This window comes from Heterodontus francisci, chromosome 8 (genome assembly GCF_036365525.1).
Source record: "Heterodontus francisci isolate sHetFra1 chromosome 8, sHetFra1.hap1, whole genome shotgun sequence".
NCBI classification, from domain to species: domain Eukaryota; kingdom Metazoa; phylum Chordata; class Chondrichthyes; order Heterodontiformes; family Heterodontidae; genus Heterodontus; species Heterodontus francisci.
In genome coordinates this window covers 21,646,742-21,670,554 of record NC_090378.1, presented here as the reverse complement: position 1 = coordinate 21,670,554, position 23,813 = coordinate 21,646,742, and the positions used below count along the sequence as shown (strand labels likewise).

The following is a 23,813-nucleotide window of genomic DNA, read 5'->3' as shown; positions in this document are numbered from 1 at the left end:
TTTATACCATATTGATTTGAAGATTATTTCATGAAATTATATTGCAATGCACTGACATTTTACTATTAAAATATTTTGTTGTAGGAATGATTGCAGCATTGTAGAGTCCCTTTTTGCTTTCTGATTCGTCTGTGCTGAACACATGGTCTAATCAATGATGTAGTCAGCAGTGGCCAGACAAAGTAACAAAAATAGAAAATGTTCACAACTTCACCTTGTTTCGGGAGCTCGACTGGGTGGGAAACTATTAAAAAGGGTCAATGCTATAAAGCAGCACATGTACAAACTCTGTGCGTGCCCCCTTGACTCTGGCTGTCTGATGCTAGCTGTTAGCCTCTCACGCAACAACTCCTAGCTAACAAGGTTATCAGCAAAAGTTTTTTTTCAATTAAGAAAAGGCAGTAATTGGGAGAATGTGAGGCCATTAAAGATAGGTGCAGAAAAGACTATAATGGACAATATGGAAATGGAATAAAAACAGAAAATGCTGGAAACCCTCAGTAGGTCTGGCAGCATCTGTGAAGAGAGAAACAGTTAATATTTCAGTTCTGTGACCAGAAAGGAAATGGAAGACCTCTTAAATAAGTACCTTCTATCTATTTTCATAATGGAGAAAGAGGACAAAATACCAGGGGTACAAGGGAACTTAAAATAATATCAAGGGGAGGACCTTCATGAATTTAATGTAAGTAAGAAAATGATCATGGAGAAAATAATGAGACTTAAGATAGGCAACTCCAGGACCTGATGGTTTCCAACCAAGGAAAGAAGTAGGGAAGGGAATTATAGAAGCATTAGTCATAATTTTCCAAAGCTCTCTAGACTCAGGAATTGTGCATATGGATTGGAAAATTGCAAATATCACTCCATTATTTAAGAAGGGTGGTGGGGGTGGGGGTTGGGGACAGAGGGAAAAACAAGGTAACTACAGACCTGAATGTTTAACATCAATTGTAAGGAAGTTACTGTTGTGAGGAATCTGCCATCGGGGACAAAGTGACTGAACATTTGGATAACTATGAGAAGATCAAAGACAACAGGAATCCATAAAGGGTAGGTCACATCTAACTAATCTAGTTGAATTTTTTGAGCAGGTCACAGGCATGGCAGATAGGGGAGTGTCTATTGACACTGTCTTTATGGACCTTTAGAAGGTATTTGATAAGATTGCACAAGAGATCATTATGAAAAATGAAGGTGCACAGAATTAGAAGTAACCTTGTAACATACATTGGTAATTGGTTGCCTTTTCGTCACATATATCAATGACTTGGGTGGAAAAATAGAGAGTTGTATATCCAAGTTTGCAGATGACATGAGTTAGGAGATACAGTAAGGTGGGAGGAGAAAGTTACAAAGGAACATAGACAGATAGAGTGGGCAAAACTGTGGTAGGTGGAGTTCAATGTTGGAGATGTGCTGTCAGTTATTTTGGGTCCCAGAAAGACGATTCAAAATATTTTCTTAATGATGAGAGACTGGGAGCTGTGGAGGAACAAGAAAATTTGGGTGTACACAAATCACTAAAGGTTGTGGCACAGGTACAAAAATCAATCAAAAATATTGGCCTTTATCTTAAGTGGTTATAGAATTATAGAATATAATCATGCAGCACAAAAGGAAGCCATTGTGCCTGTGCCGGATCTTTGATAGAACTATCCAATTAGTCCCACTTCCTGCACTTCCCTCATAGCCCTGAAAATGTTTTCTTGTTCAGTATATATCCAATTCCATTTTGAAAGTTACAATTAAATGTGCTTCCATCACCCTGTCAGGCAATGTCTTCCAGATCATAACAAATATAGCATAACATTTTCTCACCTTCCTCCTGGCTTTTATGACAATTATCTTAAATCTGGGTCCTCTGGTCATGGATCCTCTTGTCAATGGAAACAATTTCTCCCTACGTTCTCCATCAAAACCCCTCATAATTTTGAACATCTTAATTAAATCTCCCTTTAACTTTATCTGCTCTAAGAACAATCCCAGCTTTGATTCTCTACATAAGACTTGTATAAGACTTTGGTTCGGCCACATTTGGAATACTGCGTGCAGTTCTGGTCGCCACATTACCAAAAGGATGTAGATGCTTTGGAGAGGGTGCAGAGGAGGTTCACCAGGATGTTGCCTGGTATGGAGGGCGCTAGCTATGAAGAGAGGTTGAGTAGATTAGGATTATTTTCATTAGAAAGACGGAGGTTGAGGGGGGACCTGATTGAGGTGTACAAAATCATGAGAGATATAGACAGGGTGCATAGCAAGACGCTTTTTCCCAGAGTGGGGGATTCAATTACAAGGGGTCACGAGTTCAAAGTGAGAGGGTAAAAGTTTAGGGGGGATATGCGTGGAAAGTTCTTTACACAGAGGGTGGTGGGTGCCTGGAACGCGTTGCCAATGGAGGTGGTAGACGCGGGCACGATAGCGTCTTTTAAGATGTACCTAGACAGATACATGAATGGGCAGGAAGCAAAGAGATACAGACCCTTAGAAAATAGGCGACATGTTTAGATAGAGGATCTGGATCGGCGCAGGCTTGGAGGACCGAAGGGCATGTTCCTGTGCTGTAATTTTTTTTGTTCTTTGTTCTTTATAACTAAATAATAATAATGGGTTGGAATACAAAAGTAAAGAAATGGTGTTTTGGTAGCACAGGGCCTTGGTCAGACCCTATCTGGAGTACCCCATTCAGTTTTGGGCACTGCACCTCAAGAAAAATATATTGGCCTTGGAGGGAGTCCAGTGTAAATTCACCAGAATGATGCAGTAACAGGTTGTTACATAGTTTGTACAGTTAGATAGCAGTATGCATATGTAATGTTTAGGTTATTTCTTGCTGTATGGCTGCATATCATACAGAGAAATGCAGAATTAGGACACTGTGGTCACTGGATGGAGAGCCAGAGAGAAGCTTTGGGATTTGCTGTGGTACATAGATGGCTAATTGAGAACTGCTGCGGTGAAGGAAATGGAGGGATTGTTGAAGTGTAGTGGAGGGGTCCAATGCCGTACTTTTCCATTTCCAAGTGCAAAAGAGTGACATATGTGTCCCACAGGTGTTTTTCTCTCATGCTTATAATGGCAGGGTTTGAGTTGCACAATTTTTGAGGCATACATCTTCTTACAGTGAATAGTGGCAACTGTGCGAGTTAGTGTACTGTGGTTGATCCCTGACTACTGAGGTTGAGGGGGTAGGGGGAGTGGGGGGCTGGGGGGAGTGGAGACACTAGTTTTGTGGCCTTCAGAGGAGCTGAAGGTAGGGGGCATCACCAGAAAGGATACAGGAATGTACTCTCTTCACCAGGGCCCCTCCAGCAGAAAGAACTGGATATAATTTGTGGTATTTGTGTATGATTGCGTATTCAAAGTGAATGAATTTGAGTCAGCCTAATCTCACACCACTGCAGGTGGAGAACCTGGTAGAGAACCTGCCATTTTTTTTCCCGACCTTTCTCATTAAATGTAGCCTCCTACACGCCACAGACTTTAAATGTTATTTCTTGTTTTGGATGCAAGTATGAAGGACGAGTATGAACCTTGGCTCATAATGGATCTTGTGGAATAAATGTGCCCTTGCAAAAATTTTTAGATCTGGAGGTATTGTGAGGAATGTGGAGCTGGTTGACTAAATGTTACAAGGTGATGATTTAGCCAGTTTGCTCATTTTGTGGTGCCCCTTTATGCCAAGGTTTGAATTTATTTTTAGTGAGTGCATTTGGATGATTCTAGTTGTGCCAAAACTATGTGATGGCTGACGTACCTCATCACAGCCATTTCTCTAGAACTGTATTAAGAATATTATGGGGTGTGTTTTAAATACTTGGGCATATTCATAAGACTCAACTGTTCAGTTCAAAATAAAAAAATTCTTCTCCCCCAGTATGTGTACCTGAACAGAGGAGCTGAAAATCTGCAGGCTGCAATACTGATGTGCACCCACCTGCCCCATGTTGCTAGAACATCCAGCACCCAATAGCTATTGTGGAGATGCCCAGGCCCACCACCCGCCCCTTTGAGGTTCCATTTGACCCTTGATAAAGATCATTATTACAGTTAAAAAGTCCCATTCTAATAGATTCCCTTTGGAGACAGGATGGGAATCTGAAAGGAATTGCCAAAGAAATTCAGTTCTGAACATGTCCAATTCACTGTTGTGAACAGTAAGCATGATAGAAACATGCTCTCCCTCTGCCAGATAACACCTATCTGCTTTCTGTCTTAGCATTTCCAGGTTTCTGATGGGCACAGCTCCAGATTCCTCTGGCAGAAAGCAGAAAGTAGCCTATCTATTAAACAATTACAACGCCCCAAATATGAGGACATGTTATCTGTTCCAAAAGTTAGTCATTAGTACACCTTTAAGGATCACTTCCTGGAAGAGGTTTTTTCAAAAAGCGTCCTGCTCTCAGCCCCCTCAACCCAAACAAACAAACATACATATAAACGGATATCTTCCCTTTAACAGACTTTCATGATTCAAGCCTTTTTTTTTACACTGATTCCAAGAATTAATCAAAAACGTACCTTTAATTGCATAGGTAGTGGGAACCATTAATGAATTTTCTGTGCTGATCTGTTTTGCTGATTGCTTGTGCTGTACATCAGATTTTCCATGAATAATGTGAGTTCCAAACCTCTTTGGTCCTGAGTAAAAGGCTGAATACTTTTGCTGAATGTCCAACCCAACTAGATGGAAAATGTAAAGAAAATAATGAAGTAGAAATTTGTTAATATTATGTATAAGCAAAAATTAACACACTGTACTACTGGAAGCCAGTATGTCCACAGAATTGAAGCATAGCAGCCTCTAGTTGGCTGAAGTGTGCCTCACCATGAGGGAATCCAGGCCAAGTGAACAGGGGACCTGGGCAAATGCTCCCCCACTCCTTCTGTCATGTAAGGACAATTGCTGGACTTTCTAACTGCATAGGTGTTTTCAGGAATGTTACTAATGATATTATGGAGTTCCTCATAGAACTGGTCTTTAACTTCAGCTGGGGAGCAGAGTGTTGGAGCATAGATGCTGAGTAGGTGTACTGGACCAGAGGTGGTGAACAGTCGGATGGACAGTATGCGTTCCGAGCCATTTGAAGGTGGCTCTACGAGGAGCTCCATAATATCATTAGTAGCATTCCTAATACCGAACATTTGTTCCTGCTGGGGGACTTTAAAGCCAGGGTTGGGGCCGACCATGACTCATGGCCCTCCTGCCTTGGGCGCTATGGCATTGGAAGGATGAATGAGAATGGACAGAGACTGCTGGAGTTGTGTATCTATCACAACCTCTGCATCACAAACTCGTTCTTTCATACTAAACCCTGTCACCAGGTTTCATGCAGACACCCAAGATCATGTCGTTGGCACCAGCTGGACCTCATTGTCACAAGGCGAGCCTCTATAAACAGTGTCCAAATCACACGCAGCTTCCATTGTGTGGACTGCGACACCGACCACTCCCTGGTGTGCAGCAAAGTTAGACATAAACCAAAGAAGCTACATCACTCCAAGCAGAAGGGCCGCCTGCACATCAACACTAAATGAATTTCTTATCCACAGCTGTTAGATAAGTTTCTAGATTCACTTGAAAAAGCCCTTCAAAACACTCCTGCAGGGGATGCAGAGACGAAGAGGACCCACATCTGAGAAGCCATCTGACTCAGCAATGACCACCTTTGACAAACGTGAGAAACAGAATGCAGACTGGTTTCAATCTCACTTTGAAGAGCTAGAACCTGTCATAGCCGCTAAGCGCACTGCACTGTTGAACTACAAGAAAGCCCCCAGCGAGTTACCATCCGTAGCACTTAAAAGTAGCCAGAAGTGCTGCACAAAGAACAACCAGGCGCTGTGCAAATGACTACTGGCAATACCTATGCAGTCATATTCAGCTGGCGTCCGATACTGGAAACAGCAGAGGAATGTATGATGGCATTAAGAGAGCTTTTGGGCCAACCATCAAGAAGATCGCCCCCCTCAAGTCTAATTCACTGATCACTGACCAACGCAAGCAAATGGACCGCTGGGTGGAGCACTACCTAGAACTGTACTTCAGGGAAAATGTTCTCACTGATACCGCCCTCAATGCAGCCCAGTCTCTGCCAGTCATGGATAAGCTGAACGAACAGCCAACAAAATCGGAACTCAGTGATGCCATTGACTCTCTAGCCAGTGGAAAAGCCCCTGGAAAGGACGGCATTACCCTGAAATAATCAAGAGTGCCAAGCACTCAGCACTCCATGAAATACTTTGCCTGTGCTGGGATGAGGGAGCAGTACCACAGGACATGCGTGATGCCAATATCATCACCCTCTATAAGAACAAGGGTGACTGCAATAACTACCGTGGAATCTCCCTGCTCAGCATAGTGGGGAAAGTCTTCGCTCAAGTCGTTTTAAACAGACTCCAGAAGCTGGCTCAGTGTGTCTACCCTGAGGCACAGTGCGGCTTTCAAGCAGAGAGATCCACCATCGACATGCTGTTCTCCCTTCGCCAGCTGCAGGAGAAATGCCTCGAACAACAGATGCCCCTCTACGTTGCTTTCATAGATCTCACCAAAGCCGTTGACCTCGTCAGCAGACGTGGTCTCTTCAGACTACTAGCTAAGATCGGATGTCCACCAAAGCTACTAAGTATCATCACCTCATTCCATGACAATATGAAAGGCACAATTCAGCATTGCAGTGCCTCATCAGACCCCTTTCCTATCCTGAGTGGCGTGAAACAGGGCTGTGTTCTCGCACCTACACTGTTTGGGATCTTCTTCTCACTGCTGCTCTCACATGCGTTCAAGTCTTCAGAAGAAGGAATTTTCCTCCACACAAGATCAGATGGCAGGTTGTTCAACCTTGTCCGTCTTAGAGCAAAGACCAATGTATGGAAAGTCCTCATCAGGGAACTCCTCATTGCTGACGATGCTGCATTAACATCCCACACAGAAGAGTGTCTGCAGAGGCTCATCGACAGGATTGCGGCTGCCAGCAACAAATTTGGCCTAACCATCAGCCTCAAGAAAACGAACATCATGGGACAGGACGTCAGAAATGCTCCATCCATCAATATCGGCGACCACGCTCTGGAAGTGGTTCAAGAGTTCACCTACCGAGGCTCAACTATCACCAGTAACCTATCTCTCGATGCAGAAATCAACAAGCGCATGTGAAAGGCATCCTCTGCTTTGTCCAGACTGGCCAAGAGGGTGTGGGAAAATGGCACACTGACACGGAACACAAAAGTCCGAGTGTTTCAAGCCTGTGTCCTCAATACCTTGCTCTACGGCAGCAAGGCCTGGACAACGTATGTCAGCCAAGAGCGACGTCTCAACTCATTCCATCTTCACTGCCTCCGGAGAATCCTTGGCATCAGGTGGCAGGACCATATCTCCAACGCGGAAGTCCTCGAGGCAGCCAACATCCCCAGCATATACACCCTACTGAGCCAGCGGCGCTTGAGATGACTTGGCCATGTGAGCCGCATGGAAGATGACAGGATCCCCAAGGACGTATTGTACAGCAAGCTCGTCACTGGTATCAGACCCACCGGCCATCCGTGTCTCCGCTTTAAAGACGTCTGCAAACGCGACATGAAGTCCTGTGACATTGACCACAAGTCATGGGAGTCAGTTGCCAGGCAGGGCTAAAGAGTGGTGAGTTGAAGAGACTTAGCAGTTGGCAGGAAAAAAGACAGAAGACAAGGAGAGAGCCAACTGTGTAACAGCCCCGACAACCAATTTTATCTGCAGCGCCTGTGGAAGAGTCTGTCACTCTAGAATTGGCCTTTATCGCCACTCCAGGCACTGCTCCACAAACCACTGACCACCTCTAGGCGCTTACCCATTGTCTCTTGAGACCAGGAGGCCAAAGAAAGGTGTGTTCAACTGCCTGACATATGCAAATGAGGTACCCTCCCACTGACTGTAAATTCCAGCAGGCACAATCCTGGTGTTAAACACTAGGTCGCTACCCTGCAAATTTACAGAGGCAAGGGGTTATTCTAAGAAAGACAGTATATGAGCCACCCCTGCCACTGTATTCAGGCTTTGTTTGTATGGTTGACAATTCTATAGCGAGAAGTTCCCTGAATAAAATTATTAGAGGGCTTAATAGGGTGGATACTGAGAGACTGGGTTGAATTTTACCAGCTCCGCGACGCTGTCGGTCATGGTGGGGAGGCCTATAAAATGCTAGCGGGAGCAGCCCACCATGACCCATGATGCCGAGAAGGCCTCACTGCATGTTAACAGCGACAGTGAGGCCTCGGTGCGGCCTCCCCGCCACTTAGCGGTGGGGCCTTTATTTAAATATTAAAATGCATTAAAATAAATCGGAATGAACTTACCTGCTGCCGCCGGCCATCCCACATCGATTTTACGGCCAACCAGCCGCAACCCGCGAGACACTGGTGGGGAGGGGGGAGGAATAAAATTATCAAGGCGGGGTGGGGGGGGAAGTGGGGAAAACTATTCCTATTGATTGTGGGGATGGTGGGAAGGGGTTGAAGGGCAAAAGTGAAGAGGTTGGGGGGGGGGAAGTTCGGGTTGGGAATAAAGTTCATTTTGTTGATATTTCCCTGAAAACAAACATTGGGTGGGTGGGGGGGGGGGGTGCGTGGGAGGGTGTGGGAAAGGACCTCCAGCATTTATTTCAATTTTTACACACAATGCACCACAATATCATTTTAAAAATTTAAATTACTTCTGAGGGCTTGAAGCCCTCTAAAAATGGTGCTGGGACCTGCATGGTGGCACCGGACGGCGTTGCCAGGAATGCGGCGGCCGCCCCCTCTACATCATCAGAGGCGGCCACTCCGCCCCCTCCATTTAAATGAGCTCCCATGTAATATCGCAGGGGCTGATGACAGCACTTCTGTGTCGGAATGCCCCCGCAGAGCGCAGCGCATTGATAAAATTCAGCCCACTGTTTCCTCTGGCTGGAACTAGAGGTTGAAGTCTGAGGATAAGGAGTCAGCCATTTAAGACTGAGATGAGGAGAAACTTGTTCACTCAGAGGGTTAGGAATCTATGGAAGTCTCTACCCTAGAGGGCTGTGGATGGTCAGTCATTGAGTACAGGAATAAAGAAATGGCTGACCAACTAAATGCATACTTTGGTTCTGTCTTCCCAAAGGAGGACATAAATATCATCCCAGAAATGTTGGAAACATAGGGCTTAGTGAGAGAGAGGAACTGAAAGAAATCAGTATTAGTAGAAAAATGGTGTTGGGGAAATTGATGGGATTGAAGTCCGATAAATCCCCAGGGCCTGATGGTATGCATCGCAGAGTACTTAAGGAAGTGGTCCTAGAAGTAGTGGATGCATTGGTGATCATCTTCCAAGATTCTATAGACTCTGGAACGGTTCCTACAGATTGGAGGGTAGCTAATGTAACCCCACTATTCAAAAAGGGAGGTGGAGAGAAAGCAGGGAATTATAGACCAGTCAGCCTGACATCGGTAGTGGGGAAAATTCTAGAGTCCATGATCAAAGATTTTATAGCAGAGCACTTAGAGAACAGTGGTAGAATCAGGCAGAGTCAGCATGGATTTACGAAAGGGAAATCACGCTTGACAAATCTACTAGAATTCTTCGAGGATGTAACTAGTAGAGTTGATGAGGGGGAGCCAGTGAATGTGGTTTATTTGGACTTTCAGAGGGCTTTCGACAAAGTCCCACATAAGAGATTAGCATGTAAAATTAAAGCGCATGGGATTGGGGGCAGTGTATTGCGATGGATAGAAAATTGGTTGGCGGACAGGAAACAAAGAGTAGGGATAAATGGGTCTTTTTCCGAATGGCAGGCAGTGACTAGTGGGGTACCGCAGGGATTGGTGCTAGGACCCCAGCTATTCACAATATATATTAATGATTTTGATGAGGGAACTAAATGTAATATCTCCAGATTTGCATGACACAAAACTGGGGGGAGGGTGAGTTGTGAGGAGGATGCAGAGAGGCTTCAGGGTGATTTGGACAAGTTGAGTGTGTGGGCTAATGCCGGGCAGATGCAGTATAATGTGGATAAATGTGAGATTATCTACTTTGGTAGCAAAAACAGGAAGGCAGATTATTATCTGAACGGCTTCAAACTGAGAGAGTGGAATATGCAGCGAGACCTGGGTGTTCTCATACACCAGTCACTGAAGGTAAGCATGCAGGTGCAACAGGCGGTAAAAAGGGCAGATGGTATGTTTGCCTTCATAGCGAGAGGATTCGAGTAGGTGAGGCCACACCTGGAATATTGTGTGCAGTTTTGGTCTCCTTATCTGAGAAAGGATGTTCTTGCGATAGAGGGAGTGCAACGAAGGTTTACCAGACTGATTCCTGGGATGGCAGGACTGACGTATGAGGAGAGATCGAGTCGGTTAGGATTATATTTGCTGGAGTTCAGAAGAGTGAGGGGGGATCTCATAGAACCCTATAAAATTCGAACAGGACTTGACAGGGTAAATGCAGGAAGGATGTTCCCGATGGTGGGGGAGTCCAAAACCAGAGGTCATAGTCTAAGGATACGGGGTAAACCTTTCAGGACTGAGATGAGGAGAAATTTCTTCACCCACAGAGTGGTAAGCCTGTGGAATTCGCAACCACAGAATGCATTTGAGGCCAAAACATTGTACATTTTCAAGCAGTTGCAGACTGGTTTCAATCTCATAATGAAGAGCTGGAACCTGTCATAGCCGCTAAGCGCATTGCACTTTTGAACTACAAGAAAGCCCCTAGCGATTTAACATCCGCAGCACTTAAAGCAGCCAGAAGTACTGCACAAAGAACAGCTAGGCGTTGCGCAAACGACTACTGGCAACACCTATGCAGTCATATTCAGCTGGCCTCAGACACCGGAAACATCAGAGGAATGTATGATGGCATGAAGAGAGCTCTTGGGCCAACCATCAAGAAGATCACCCCCCTCAAATCTAAATCGGGGGACATAATCACTGACCAACGCAAACAGATGGACCGCTGGGTTGAGCACTACCTAGAACTGTACTCCAGGGAGAATGCTGTCACTGAGACTGCCCTCAATGCAGCCCAGCCTCTACCAGTCATGGATGAGCTGGACATACAGCCAACCAAATCGGAACTCAGTGATGCCATTGATTCCCTAGCCAGCGGAAAAGCCCCTGGGAAGGACAGCATTACCCCTGAAATAATCAAGAGTGCCAAGCCTGCTATACTCTCAGCACTACATGAACTGCTATGCCTGTGCTGGGTCGAGGGAGCAGTACCCCAGGACATGCGCGATGCCAACATCATCACCCTCTATAAAAACAAAGGTGACCGCGGTGACTGCAACAACTACCGTGGAATCTCCCTGCTCAGCATAGTGGGGAAAGTCTTTGCTCGAGTCGCTCTGAACAGGCTCCAGAAGCTGGCCGAGCGCGTCTACCCTGAGGCACAGTGTGGCTTTCGTGCAGAGATCGACTATTGACATGCTGTTCTCCCTTCGTCAGATACAGGAGAAATGCCGTGAACAACAGATGCCCTTCTACATTGCTTTCATTGATCTCACCAAAGCCTTTGACCTCGTCAGCAGACGTGGTCTCTTCAGACTACTAGAAAAGATCGGATGTCCACCAAAGCTACTAAGTATCATCACCTCATTCCATGACAATATGAAAGGCACAATTCAACATGGTGGCTCCTCATCAGAGCCCTTTCCTATCCTGAGTGGTGTGAAACAGGGCTGTGTTCTCGCACCCACACTTTTTGGGATTTTCTTCTCCCTGCTGCTTTCACATGCGTTCAAATCCTCTGAAGAAGGAATTTTCCTCCACACAAGATCAGGGGGCAGGTTGTTCAACCTTGCCCGTCTAAGAGCGAAGTCCAAAGTACGGAAAGTCCTCATCAGAGAACTCCTCTTTGCTGACGATGCTGCTTTAACATCTCACACTGAAGAATGCCTGCAGAGTCTCATCGACAGGTTTGCGTCTGCCTGCAATGAATTTGGCCTAACCATCAGCCTCAAGAAAACGAACATCATGGGGCAGGATGTCAGAAATGCTCCATCCATCAATATTGGCGACCACGCTCTGGAAGTGGTTCAAGAGTTCACCTACCTAGGCTCAACTATCACCAGTAACCTGTCTCTAGATGCAGAAATCAACAAGCGCATGGGTAAGGCTTCCACTGCTATGTCCAGACTGGCCAAGAGAGTGTGGGAAAATGGCGCACTGACACGGAACACAAAAGTCCGAGTGTATCAGGCCTGTGTCCTCAGTACCTTGCTCTACGGCAGCGAGGCCTGGACAACGTATGCCAGCCAAGAGCGACGTCTCAATTCATTCCATCTTCGCTGCCTTCGGAGAATACTTGGCATCAGGTGGCAGGACTATATCTCCAACACAGAAGTCCTTGAAGCGGCCAACACCCCCAGCTTATACACACTACTGAGTCAGCGGCGCTTGAGATGGCTTGGCCATGTGAGCCGCATGGAAGATGGCAGGATCCCCAAAGACACATTGTACAGCGAGCTCGCCACTGGTATCAGACCCACCGGCCGTCCATGTCTCCGTTATAAAGACGTCTGCAAACGCGACATGAAATCGTGTGACATTGATCACAAGTCGTGGGAGTCAGTTGCCAGCATTCGCCAGAGCTGGCGGGCAGCCATAAAGACAGGGCTAAATTGTGGCGAGTCGAAGAGACTTAGTAGTTGGCAGGAAAAAAGACAGAGGCGCAAGGGGAGAGCCAACTGTGCAACAGCCCCAACAAACAAATTTCTCTGCAGCACCTGTGGAAGAGCCTGTCACTCCAGAATTGGCCTTTATAGCCACTCCAGGCGCTGCTTCACAAACCACTGACCACCTCCAGGCGCGTATCCATTGTCTCTCGAGATAAGGAGGCCCAAAAGAAAAGAAAGAAAAGAAAGATGTAGCTCTTGGTTCTAAAGGGATCAAAGGGTATGGGGCAAAAGCGGGTACAGGCTACTGAGTTGGATGATCAGCCATGATCATAATGAGTGGCGGAGCAGGCTCAAAGGGCCGAATGGCCTACTCCTGCTCCTATTTTCTATGTTTCTATATTCAAGACTGAGAGCGATAGATTTTGGACACGAAGAGAATTGAGAGATATGGAGATAGGGCAGGTAAGTAGAGTTGAGGTAGAAGTTCAGCCACAATTTTACTGAATGACACAACAGGCTTGAAGGTCTGTATAGCTTCTATTTATTATGTTGTTGTGAGTCTATGGGTAACATGGCAAACGTCACTAGTTCTTTAGTTCACATGTGTTCTTTATATGTAGATCATTTGGTTCCAGGGATGGTGGAGTTTAGTTGCAAGGTTAGAGGTGCTCAAGATTATGCCAGAGTTAGATAAGTTAGGCAAGGCAAAATTATTCCTATTAACTGATGGTACAAGGATTAGGGGACACAGATTGAAGGTTTTTGGCAGGAGATGCTGGGGGAATGTATGGAAGAACTTTTTTTTGCAGTGTGTGGTAATGACCTGGAACTCGCTGCCCATGAAGGTGGTGGAAGTGGAGACTATCAAAAGGAAATTGGATGGGCACTTGAAAGAAATAAACCTGCAAGGCTACAGGCATCGAGCAGGGGAGTGGGACTGACTGGATTGCTCTACGGAGAGCCGACATGGACTTGATGGACTGAATGGCCTCCTTCTATGCCGTAAATGACTCTGTAGGCTGGATCTTGCGACGGGTCCCGAGTTAGCATATTTAAATTACATAATTGTATGAATTAAAATCTAAACCACAATGATCTTACCTTCAGTTCCTGATATTCAGTGCGACATGCGGCACTCACGCGCCTTCACTTTCCCATCCAGGGAAAGCTGGCGCCACCGAGGTGAGGCAGGGATAAACTCTGCATTCTGATGGATAGGTGGAGTGGAAGGGGTGAGCTCTGCACTCTGATGGCTGGGAGGGAGAAGGGGTGAACTCTGCACTTTGATGGGTGGGGGGGAGGGGTAAACTCTGTACTCTGATGGGTTGGGGGGTGGAAAGGGCTGAACTCTGTACTCTGATGGGTTGGGGGGAGGAAAGGGGTGAACACTGCACTCTGATGGGTGGGGGGAAGGGGTGAACTTTGCATTACGGTGTACCGTTTGCTGGGTTGGCAGCCTTTTAAAAATGGCGTCAACACCTGCTTCTTCAACACGGGACGCCATGAACAGCATCGCCAAGGCCGCCCCGCCACATGATTGCGGGGGGCAGCTGCCGTCAATGTGTAAAGTGGCTACGTGGGGGCAACCGCCATGTTCCACGCCCGGCGGTGGGTCTATAAAATCCAGCCCTATGACTCTATTTTACAGTAAGTTTGGATTTTAAATGCTTAATGGAATGTACTTACGTAAAAACCACCTCAAAAGACCTTTATTATTTCCACACAGGAAAAATAATTTCAATGAGAAGTACGAACTCTCTTATTCTTAATTCTGATTTATCCTGCTTCTATATAATTGTGCTTTTTAATAAAAAATAATCTGGTCATTTTTACTTTGTCTATTCATGTGTTTTTTTCTACCAGTTTGGCAGAACTAGAGCAGACAGCGGTTCGGCCATATTACATCCAATGCACATCCTGAACGACACAGTAGGATTAATTTTTCACCCTTGCCAACACTATCCCTGGTACTTTGTGCTGAAGGCCAGTGCTTGGCTCATTGAGTCAGTTTACTTCTGATATTTGACTATTCTGTTGAGCAAAATAAGAAGTACCACATGGAATGCACAGGACATGTTGATGGAAATAACAGTTTGTTTCTTAGCCACTTGGCTTCCCATTTTGTTTGCTAACTCTGCTCTTTGCTCCTCTCTTCCTCAAGTTAGCTGTAGGATCCTGCTCAAGTGAACCGAGAAAATATAGGTTTGCAGGATATTCAACCGACAGCACACTACAGCTATGCTTTATTGTTGACATGTACTTTCCAGAAAGATTTATGTAAAGTGATCAAGAACAGGAGCTCATGTTATCTCAGAGCCACTGAAGTCAATGTTATGCTCCTACACGTACTGAGATTAGTAAACTCTGACTAACCATAAACTGAACACTGGGCTTTCTCGTCTATACCACTCAGTTAAATGCTGACTTTACCAACTGAGTCATCAAGTGATTTCATTTTTTTTTAAACAAGATTTTCTTTTTAAAAAAAACCTTTTTCTTGCCAATTTTCTCCAAACTTCATCTCTCTTAAAGGTATTCACTTGTTGACATATTTCGGTTTACTGGAAACCCTGGTTATATTTCTCCTTTCTAAGCACCTAGGTCAATTGTACAATAGTAACTTGCATTTCAATAGCTCTCCTTGCATATAGGAAAACGTTTCAAAGCACTTTACATTGATGAGGAAAATCAGTCAGGGTAAGCAGAAGGAAAAAGATAGAATGTAGAGGGTTATGATGGCTTGCTGAAAGTACAATTGAAGAGGTGGATTTTGTAGAGCTTTTTGAAAGTGGGTGAGAAGTGGCAAGATGGAGGCAACTAAGGAGGAAGCTTCAGAGGTCAGGAGAATAGTGGCCACCAGTGATGGGGTTGAGGGAACAGGAACACAAGATTAGAGAAAGTCGCTAAATTAGAGTGAGGCAAGACCCTGGAAGGATTTGGAAGCAAGAATGAAAATCTTAGAGTTAATTCAGTTGGGTAGTAATGAGCTTCTAGCAATCCAGGTGAATTCATGATAGTGGGAAGAGAAAGAACTGCTTTGGTTGCTCTTTGCATTCAAAAGTAATTCATTTACACTTTTGCTACATATCTCCTTGTCCCATGGTAATTAGATATTTGTTTGGTCTCACACCTTCCAATGTACTACAAGTAGAACAAATTTGTCAACTAACAGTTATGTTCTTACCCTTGATTATGAACATCATAATGCTTACTTAATGATAACATGTCTATCAAAATATGAAATGGCATCCACTGTGTTTTATTGTTTAGCAGCTCCAATAAGGGCATTACCATGCCTCATACAATTTGGAATTTGGTCAAGACTTGACTCTCCATCTTCGGTTTTTAATTCAAGTCCCTTGTAGGAGAACCGAGGAGCCAGACAATCCGAGAAATCTGGAATTTCCTCCACCATACTGCCTGAAGGGGAAAATCAATGTGTATTGGGCAGGGTGGCCTATTGCTATTCCCTCATTGATCTAGATTTTACTGCACCTGCCACAGCAAAGAATGCTGCTGGATGTCCTCTTACTGACCAACTTTATGTGAATGACAGCAGGGAGGCAGAGCTTGGAAACCGGCCTAATTTCCTGGCTTTCCACTACTACTGCCTCCCATTGCAGGGACCTGTAGGACAGAACTGGTGGTAGTCCATGGTGCAGCAGAAGAGGGTCCGCTGATGCCTTTTTGGAGGCAGAATTCCCAGTATTGACACCTCTTAGTCCCGCAACCTGAGCCTAAATTTTGTGGTTAGTGGAGAAGCGATGGTGCTTGGTGCTGACCTCAAAGAAAGCTTCCCACAAAGATATAGGGATTTCTGTGGTATGGATTGTCCCCTTTTTCGACATTAATTTGAAACTGGTGCCAAGTCAAGGGGATCTCCAGGTGTCCAGTAACAGTGATGTCATCAAGCAGGGTAAGCAGCTAATCTCAATGAAGTATTATCACAGACAGCAAACCAGGAAGCACTGACTATCCTTCGCTTTTAATTACATTTCACAAAGAGTGAAATAAGTTATTGTGACAAACACATGAGATTAAGATCAAAACTGAAATATTAAAAACAAACTTTAAAAACATTTTTTGAATGTGGATTTTTTGTCATAATGGAGAAATTTGACATTCCACAATATAAGATTAGTTTTCAGGACCAGAGAGGTTTTTCAGCAGTAATTATAAATTTAGTGTGCCTTAAAAACCCAGTTGCACCTCATTCAACAAGGGGTAACTTTTTCAAGTGTTTTTACGGCAAGAATAATAGCATAATCGGTATGTTCACGTCAGTTCAATGGATTTCAGTTTGGTTGCAGTCTGTGGGGGCTTCAACACCGTACCCAATGGAGAAGCATAGAATCACTGACAGTAACTTCTGCATTTCCGTGTTTAACTCTGCATGTGCAGACTGCAGAAGTTGCTGTCAGTTTCATAGGATGGCAAACACTGACAGTTATGTGATCGTAAACATGGTAAAATACAGATCCTTTTCATTTTCATCATTCAGTTTAGTTTGAGGCCTAAAAAAAACCTCACATTTTTGAGGTTCTTCTTTTCCCTTCAAATGGCCTCCTTTCCTGTTTTGTCACAGCAGGTGTCCCCAGGAATCTGCTTCGAACAGATGAAGACGCCAAATCTAGGAAACTAGGTTGGGATCCAACAGAGTTGAGGTAGTAAGCAGTGGTCCTGGTCCAAAGGAGACCAGGCCTGGTCAACAGAAGAAGGGAAATCTAACTCAAAAGGGCTGGATTTCTAGCCCCCGATGGGACGACCACATCGGTGGGCAGGTGCAGAATTTCATGCTGCCTGTCAACATGCCAGTTTGCCGGCACCATCCCACCCTGGGCCATTTTCCCAGAGGTGGGTTGGGGATTGTGGGGTAGCAGGACTACCCGCCCACTAGCAGCAGGTAGCCAATTCAGGCTCTTTAAATGTCTATTGTCACAGGCTGACTGGAATTTTCAGTTCTGCTTCCAGGAACCCCTGAGGTGTCGGGGACTAGGCCAGCTGTCTGGAGGCGGCCTCCCGGCAGCAGGCTGGGGGGGGCAGTGCTCCAGACAGGCTTGGAGGCTCTCCCCACCTGCCCAGCTTCAGCTGCAGCCACAGGCTGCTGAGGGCATTTTTTATTTTGAAGTTAATTTGGATGGTGAGTCTGCTCTCTATCTGCTAATTGGTCAATTCAGGGAAAATAAATGCCAGGTGACTGCTTCCTTCACAGTGTTGGCTTCTGACCCCCATTTGACCCCGACATCAGGGTCCCAACCCATAGGGTAACATCCTGCCCACAGTGTCCAATTTTTTTCTCCTGGCTTAGCTTCTTAAGGATATTCTTAATATTAATGTCAGCTGGGGCTCACTTCGGAGTCTGAACGTTGTGGGTTCAAGTCCTTCTCCAGGACTTTAGCACAGTACAGAGGGAGTGTTACACTGTTGGAGGTGCTGTATTTATTTTTATTTGTTCATGGGATGTGAGCATCACTGGCAAGGCCAACATTTATTGCCCATCTCTAATTGCCCTTGAGGTGGTGGTGGTGAGCCGCCTCTTTGAACCGCCGCAGTCCATGTAGTGTAGGTACTCCCACAGTGCTGTTAGGAAGGGAGTTCTAGGAATTTGACACAATGACCATGAAGAAACAGTAATGTAATTACAAGTCAGGATGGTGTGTAACTTGGAGGGGTATTTGCTGGTGGTGGTATTCCCATCGCCTGCTGCCCTTGTTCTTTGAGGTGGTAGAGTTTGCAGGTTCAGAGGGTGCTGTTGAAGGAGCCTTGGTGAGTTGCTGCAGTGCATCTTGTAGATGATACACACTGCTGCTACTGTGTGCTGGTGGTGATGTGATTGACTGTTTAAGGTGGTAATTGGAGTGCCGATCAAGCAGGCTGCTTGGTCCAGGATAGTGTTGGGCTTCTTGAGGGTTGTTGGATATGCACTCATCAGACAAGTGGGGAGTATTCTATCACACTCCTGACTTTTGCCTTGTAGATGGTTGACAGGCTTTGGGGTGTCAGGAGGTGAGTTACTCACTGCAGAATTCCCAGCCTTTGATCTGCTTTGCAGTCACAGTATTTTGTATGGCTGATCCAGTTAAGTTTCTGGCCAATGGTAATGCCCAGGTTGATGGGAGGGTCGGGGGTGGGGGCATGCGATTCAGTGATGGTAATACATTGAATATGAAGGGGAAACAGTCAGTTTCTCTATTTTTAGTGTGGCAAGAATGTTACATTCCACTTATCAGTCCAAGCCTGAATGTTGTCCAGGTCTTGCTGCATGCGGACGCAGACTGCTTCAGTATCTGAGGAGTTGCGAATTGTACTGAACACCTTATAATCATCAGCGAGCATCCCTACTTCTGACCTTATGTTGGAGGGAAGATCATTATTGAAGCAGCTGAAGATGGTTGGGCCTAGGACACTACCCTGAGCAATGTCCTGGGGCTGAGATGATTGGCCTCCAACAGATATGATCCCAAACAATATTGAGTTTGACCCGTTTCCCACTGAGTCATAGAGTTATACAGCACACGAACAGGCCCTTCTGCCCATCGTGACTGTGCCGGCCATCAAGCACCGAACGATTCTAATCCCATTTTCCAACACCTGGCCCGTAGCCTTGTATGCTATGGCATTTCAAGTGCTCATCTAAATACTCCTTAAATGTTGTGAGGGTTCCTGACTCCACCACCTCGTCAGGCAATGCGTTCCAGATTCCGACCACCCTCTGCGTGAAAACATTTTTCCTCAAATCCCCTCTAAACCTCCAGCTCCTCACCTTAAATCTATGCCCCCTGGTTATTGACTCCTCCGCTAAGGGAAAAAGTTTCTTCCTATCTAACCTATCAATGCCCCTAATAATTCTGTACACCTCAATCATGTCCTCACTCAGCCTTCTCTGCTCTAAGGAAAACAACCACAGCCTTTTCAGTCTCTCTTCATAGCTGAAATGCTCCAGCCCAGGCAACATCCTGGTGAATCTCCCTTTCACCCTCTCCAGTGCAATTACATCCTTCCTATAGTGTGGTGACCAGAACTGTACACAGTACTCCAGCTGTGGCCTAACTAGCGTTTATACAGCTCCATCATAAACTTCCTGCTCTTATAGTCTATGCCTTGGCGAATAAAGGCAAGTATCCCATATGCCTTCCTAACCACCTAATCTACCTGTGCTGCTACCTTCAGTGATCTATGGACAAGTACACCAAGGTCCCTCTGACCCTCTGTACTTCCTAGGGTTCTACCATCCATTGTATATTCCCTTGCCTTGTTAGTCCTTCCAAAATGCATCACCTCACACTTCTCAGGATTAAATTCCATTTGCCACTGCTCTGCCCATATTACCAGCCCATCTATATTGTCCTGCAATCTAAGGCTTTCCTCCTCACTATTTACGACACCATCAATTTTCATGACATCTGCGAACTTACTGATCATACCTCCTATATTCATATCTAAGTCCTCCTTACTAACATCTGGGGGCTTGTGCCAAAGTTGGGAGAGCTGTCCCACAGACTAGTCAAGCAACAGCCTGACATAGTCATACTCACGGAATCATACCTTACAGACAATGTCCCAGACACTGCCATCACCATCCCCGGGTATGTTCTGTCCCACCGGCAGGACAGACCCAGCAGAGGTGGTGGCACAGTGATATACAGTAGGGAGGGAGTTGCCCTGGGAGTCCTCAACATCGACTCCGGACCCCATGAAGTCTCATGGCATCAGGTCAAACATGGGCAAGGTAACCTCCTACTGATTACCACCTACTGCCCTCCCTCAGCTGATGACTCAGTACTCCTCCATGTTGAACACCACCTGGAGGAAGCACTGAGGGTGGCAAGGGCACAAAATGTACTCTGGGTGGGGGACTTCAATGTCCATCACCAAGAGTGGCTCGGTAGCACCACTACTGACCGAGCCGGCCGAGTCCTAAAGGACATAGCTGCTAGACTGGGTCTGCGGCAGGTGGTGGGGGAACCAACATGAGGGAAAAATATACTTGACCTCGTCCTCACCAATCTGCCTGCCACAGATGCTTCTGTCCATGACAGTATTGGTAGGAGTGACCACCGCACAGTACTTGTGGAGACGAAGTCCCGCCTTCACATTGAGTATACCGTCCATCGTGTTGTGTGGCACTATCACCGTGCTAAATGGGATAGATTTCGAACAGATCGAGCAATGCAAAACTGGGCATCCATGAGGCACTGTGGGCCATCAGCAGGAGCAGAATTGTACTCATCCAAAATCTGCAACCTCATGGCCTGGCATATCCCCCACTCTACCATTACCATCAAGCCAGGAGACCAACTCTGGTTCAATGAAGAGTGCAGGAGGGCATGCCAGGAGCAGCACCAGGCATACCTCAAAATGAGGTGTCAACCTGGTGAAGCTGCAACCCAGGACTACTTGCATGCCAAACTGCGTAAACAGCATGCGATAGACAGAGCTAAGCGATCCCATAACCAACGGATCAGATCTAAGCTCTGCAGTCCTGCCACATCCAGCCGAGAATGGTGGTGGACAATTAAACAACTAACTGGAGGAGGTGGCTCCACAAATATCCCCATCCTCAATGATGGGGGAGCCCAGCACATCAGTGCGAAAGATAAGGCTGAAGCATTTGCAACAATCTTCAGCCAGAAGTGCCGAGTTGATGATCCATCTCGGCCTCCTCCTGAAGTCCCCAGCATCACAGATGCCAGACTTCAGCCAATTCGATTCACTCCACGTGATATCAAGAAACGACTGAAGGCACTGGATACTGCAAAAGCTATGGGCCCTGACAGTATTCCGGCAATAGTACTGAAGACCTGTGCTCCAGAACTTGCCGCACCCTTAGCCAAGTTGTTCCAGTACAGCTACAACACTGGCATCTACCCTGCAATGTGGAAAATTGCCCAGGTATGTCCTGTACACAAAAAGCAGGACAAATCCAACCCAGCCAACTACCGCCCCATTAGCCTACTCTCAATCATCAGTAAAGTGATGAAAGGTGTCATCAACAGTGCCATCAAGCGGCACTTGCTTAGCAACAACCTGCTCAGTGACGCTCAGTTTGGGTTCCGCCAGGGCCACTCAGCTCCTGACCTCATTACAGCCTTGGTTCAAACATGGACAAAAGAGCTGAACTCAAGAGGTGAGGTGAGAGTGACTGCCCTTGACATCAAGGCAGCATTTGACCGAGTATGGCATCAAGGAGTCCTAGCAAAACTGGTGTCAATGGGAATCGGGGGAAACTCTCCGCTGGCTGGAGTCATACCTAGCGCAAAGGAAGATGGTTGTGGTTGTCGCAGGTCAATCATCTGAGCTCCAGGACATCACTGCAGGAGTTCCTCAGGGTAGTGTCCTAGGCCCAACCATCTTCAGCTGCTTCATCAATGACCTTCCTTCAATCATAAGGTCAGAAGTGGGAATGTTCGCTGATGATTGCACAATGTTCAGCACCATTCGTGACTCCTCAGATGCTGAAGCGGTCCGTGTAGAAATGCAGCAAGACCTGGACAATATCCAGGCTTGGGCTGATAAGTGGCAAGTAACATTCGCTCCACACCAGTGCCAGGCAATGACCATCTCCAACAAGAGAGAATCTAACCATCTCCCCTTGACATTCAACGGCATTACCATCGCTGAATCCCCCACTATCAACATCCTAGGGGTTACCATTGACCAGAAACTGAACTGGAGTAGCCATATAAATACCGTGGCTACAAGAGCAGGTCAGAGGCTAGGAATCCTGAGGCGAGTAACTCACTTCCTGACTCCCCAAAGCCTGTCCACCATCTACAAGGCACAAAGTCAGGAGTGTGATGGAATACTCTCCACTTGCCTGGATGGGTGCAGCTCCAACAACACTCAAGAAGCTCGACACCATCCAGGACAAAGCAGCCCGCTTGATTGGCACACCATCTACAAACATTCACTCCCTCCACCACCGATGCATAGTAGCAGCAGTGTGTACCATCTACAAGATGCACAGCAGCAATGCACCAAGTCTCCTTAGACAGCACCTTCCAAACCCGCGACCTCTACCAACACAAAGGACAAGGGAAGCAAATGCATGGGAACACCACCATCTGCAAGTTCCCCTCCAAGTCACACACCATCCTGACTTGGAACTATATCGCCGTTCCTTCACTGTCACTGGGTCAAAATTCTGGAACTCCCTTCCTAACAGCACTGTGGGTCCACCTACCCCAAATGGACTGCAGCGGTTCAAGAAGGCAGCTCACCACCACCTTCTCAAGGGCAATTAGGGATGGGCAATAAATGCTGGCCTGGCCAGCGATGCCCACATCCCATGAATGAATAATTTAAAAAAATCATTAATGTACACTACAAACAGCAAGGGTCCCAGCACCAATCCCTGTGGTACACCACTGGTCACAGGCTTCCAATTGCAAAAACAACCCTCAACCATTACCCTCTGCCTCCTGCCACTAAGCCAGGTTTGGATCAAATTTGCCAAATTGCCCTGGATCCCATGGGCTCTTACCTTCTTAACCAATCTCCCATGCAGGACCTTATCAAAAGCCTTACTGAAGTCCACGTATACTACATCAACTGCTTTACCCTCATCAACACTCCTAGTCACCGCCTCAAAAAATTCAATCAAGTTAGTTAGATACTATCTCCCCCTGACAAAGCCAAGCTGACTATCCCTGATTAATCCCTGACTCTCCAAGTGGAGGTTAATCCTGTCCCTCAGAATTTTTTTCAATAGTTTCCCAACCACTGATGTAAGATTCACCAGCTTGTAATTACCTGGTTTAACTCTGCTACCCTTCTTGAATAATGGTACCACATTCGCTGTCCTCCAATCCTCTGGTACCTCTCCTGTGGCCAGAGAGGATTTGAAAATTTGTGTTAGAGCCCTGCTATCTCCTACCTTGCCTCACATAACAGCCTGGGATACATCTCATCTGGGCCTGGGGATTTATCCACTTTTAAGCCCATTAAAACAGCTAATACCTTCTCCCTTTCAATGTTAATATGTTCATGTATATCATAATCCCCCTCCCTGATCTCCACACCTACAACGTCCTTCTCCAAAGTGAACACAGTTGAAAAGTAATCATTTAAAACCTCACCTCCGGTTCCACGCACAGATTGCCACTTTGGTCCCTAATGGGCCCTACTCTTTCCCTCGTTGTCCTATTGCCCTTAATATACTTATAAAATGCCTTAGGATTTTCCTTTATCTTGCCCGCC

At 46.1% G+C, this 23,813-nt stretch overlaps 1 protein-coding gene across 1 annotated transcript in view; it reads right to left on the bottom strand.

Moving 5' to 3' along the window:
• hfm1 (helicase for meiosis 1) overlaps positions 1 to 23,813 on the bottom strand; it is a 186,011-nt gene that overhangs the window by 13,444 nt on the left and 148,754 nt on the right. The window contains exon 30 of the mRNA XM_068038040.1: positions 4,522 to 4,683. Within this exon, the coding sequence (XP_067894141.1) occupies positions 4,522 to 4,683 (162 nt within the window). The remainder of the gene's footprint in view (positions 1 to 4,521; positions 4,684 to 23,813) is intronic.